The sequence below is a fragment of the Octopus bimaculoides genome, chromosome 3, assembly GCF_001194135.2.
Source record: "Octopus bimaculoides isolate UCB-OBI-ISO-001 chromosome 3, ASM119413v2, whole genome shotgun sequence".
Lineage (NCBI taxonomy): Eukaryota > Metazoa > Mollusca > Cephalopoda > Octopoda > Octopodidae > Octopus > Octopus bimaculoides.
The window spans coordinates 28,162,697-28,165,664 of NC_068983.1; the positions used below are offsets into that span (position 1 = coordinate 28,162,697).

Sequence of the window (2,968 nt, forward strand, 5' to 3'; positions counted from 1 at the left end):
TATATATATATATATATATGAGTGTATCTATATTCATACATGTATGTGTGTATAGGGGAGTAAATGTAAGGATAAGCAAGTATGTATGTATACATATACATGTGTATGTTTGTATATACATATAAACACACACACACACATACATGCACCAAGTTCTTTTCTTTCAAATGCAATTAAAGAGATTCATATATAAAAAAAATAGTACAGTAGAAGATGAAATTACACAACCTTAAACTTCATCTCTTAATTGGTAATAACAAAGAACACATTGGCTATCATGGTAGCTTTCATTGTTATTTTAGAATTTGGTTAGCTTCATTCAAAAGCTGAAAGGATTTATTCAGATTCAATCAAATAATATAATAATACACCTGATCATAATTAAAAAATTTCATGGATGCATTGCCTACCTGAAAAGAGAGTTTGAGTGCTGAGAACACCTTTCAATTTAAGCTTCTTTTACTGTATGTCTGTATTTATTTTTGAGAAGAAGATACAAAATAATGTCATTACCTCAGCGACAGTTTCATTTTCTCTTAGAATACATAGTTTCCCTGGAATAGGGCTTCGCATGTTGAAAAGTACCAAAGCAAAATGATGTATGCTCTTGATATTCAGTTTTTCTTGTAGGGAGTTGATAACATCCTGAAAATTTATTAAAAGTGTGTTTATTTAATGAGATTTACAATAACAGCAATAAATGTATTATTAGATACACTGATCAGAAAATAAAATATTCGATATACATGCAAAAAAAAAAACAAAACCATATGGAATATTTTCAGTAGCTTGATTCATTTTCATCTTTATTTTCACAACTACCACAGCTAATTACATCATCACTACCTTGACAATATTTTCTACTCCTTTATTATGTCTTATGCCCTGCTTTTTATTCTGTAGAAATGAAAATAGTTCTCTCACTTTACAGATATTGAATATATAGTCTCAAATCTTCAATAACCTTTCTTGAGTTTTGATTGAGAAAAAAAAAAAGGAAAAATAGCAGGTGCAAGCATAGCTGTGTGGTTAAAAATCTCATTTTGCAACTACATGATTTTGGGTTCAATTTCATTGCGCAGCACCTTGTGCAAGTGTCTTCTACTATAAATTTAAGTGGTTCAATGCCTTGCATGTGGATCTAGTTAATAGAAACTGTGTGGAAGCCTACACAGGTGCGGTGAGCTGGCAGAAACGTTAGTGCCCAGGCGAAATGCTTAGTGGTATTTTCTCTGTCTTTACGTTCCAAGTTCAAATTCCGCCGAGGTTGACTTAGCCTTTCATCCTTTTGAGATCAATTAAATAAGTACCAGTTACACACTGGGGTCGATGTAATCGACTTAATCCCTTTGTCTGTCCTTGTTTGTCCCCTCTATGTTTAGACCCTTGAGAGCAATAAAGAAATAAGAAACTGTGAGGAAGCCTACTGTATGTGTGCGTGTGTGTGTGTGAATCTTTACTAAAGAAGTGCTGTTGGTTTCTTTTATGTCGCCATAGCTTAGTTATTTCACCAGAGAGACTAATAAAATAAGAAGGAAGGGTAATTTTTTTTTAAAACTAAACCCTTCAAGACTGTGCCCCAGTATGGCTGCAATCCAATGACTAAAACCTGGAAAAGATGAAAATTCAAGTGTAGACAGGTAAAAGGATAAGGTACTATAAGTACTTTCTAAACCTGGAACATTGAGATTCAGATTGTTACAGATATGAAACAATTTTTGCAACTTTTTGAGAGATTCTCTTTTGAAAATCCTGTCAACTATATACAAAATTTTCCAAGAACACAATGAATTGATAAAAGCACAGTGCAGAGCCCTGGTGAACACCTGTCTATATATATATATATATTACATTTAGCATTTAAACCAGCCCAAATATTCTACCTGTTTTATGTTCAAACCAACCGGATCTAGCCTCTCACACCTATCCTATAATGTCATTCTGAAATAAACACCCATATTATCAATATCTGAAAGCTACAAGATAATGCAAGATTAATTCAAACCAATTAATTCATTAAAGATGAAAGGAAGGGTCCATAAGAGTTGTGTGAAAGCTGAAATGTTGTATGGGAGAGAGATGAAGGAGAGAGATGGTAATTTTGAGAAGGACGGAGAGAGCAATGGTGAGATAAATGTGTGAGGTGAAGCTGTTTGATAGGAGGAGGACTGAGGAGATGATGGGAATGCTGGGGCTGGAGGAATCAGTGGAATGATCGGGCGAATGGAGTGAGGTGGTATGGGCATGTGTTGAGGACGCATGAAGAGCATTTTCTGAAGAGGATGACTGCATTTAAGGTAAATGCAGCGTGAAAGTGAGGTAGACTGAGGAAAAGGTGGAGGAGAAGATTGGAAGGGATGGTTTGAAAAAGGAGGATGCCCAAAACTAGGCAAAATGGTGAGATGGTGCGAAGGCAGTTGCTATGGCATTGAGGTAGATCTGGCCACCTGGTTAACAGGGCAAAACCCAGATTTAAAACATTGGATGATGATGATGTATGTGAATAAATAAGCATTACATTTGACAGTAAAATGAATACTAAAGGGTTAATACTTTCTGTTACTGAAAGGAAGAGAAAAATTCAGATTTTAGAAACGTTTCTGCAACTTTTTGGATCACAACCTGTTTCAGGTGCAATACTGTTATTGCTCCTCACACTGACTATCTAACATTTTCTTCACTGTTATTTTGTCATCCAAGGCCAGGCAAGATATCAGTGGGACTGAACTGAAAACCATACTCTTTTATTTGTTTCAGTCAATTGACTACGGCCATGCTGGAGCACCACCTTTAGTCGAGCAAATCGACCCCAGGACTTATTCTTTGTAAGCCCAGTACTTATTCTATCGGTCCCTTTTGCTGAACCACTAAGTTACGGGGACGTAAACACACCAGCATCGGTTGTCAAGCGATGCTGGGGGGGGACAAACACAGACACACAAACATATACACACACACATACATATAT

The 2,968-nt window shown here is 35.8% G+C and overlaps 1 protein-coding gene across 3 annotated transcripts in view; it reads right to left on the bottom strand.

Annotated features, from left to right (window-relative positions):
- LOC106876727 (uncharacterized) overlaps positions 1–2,968 on the bottom strand; it is a 1,061,911-nt gene that overhangs the window by 150,027 nt on the left and 908,916 nt on the right. For all 3 annotated transcript variants that reach the window (XM_052966107.1, XM_052966109.1, XM_052966108.1), the window contains one exon: positions 514–645. In XM_052966107.1, coding sequence (XP_052822067.1) covers positions 514–645 — 132 coding nt within the window. The remainder of the gene's footprint in view (positions 1–513; positions 646–2,968) is intronic.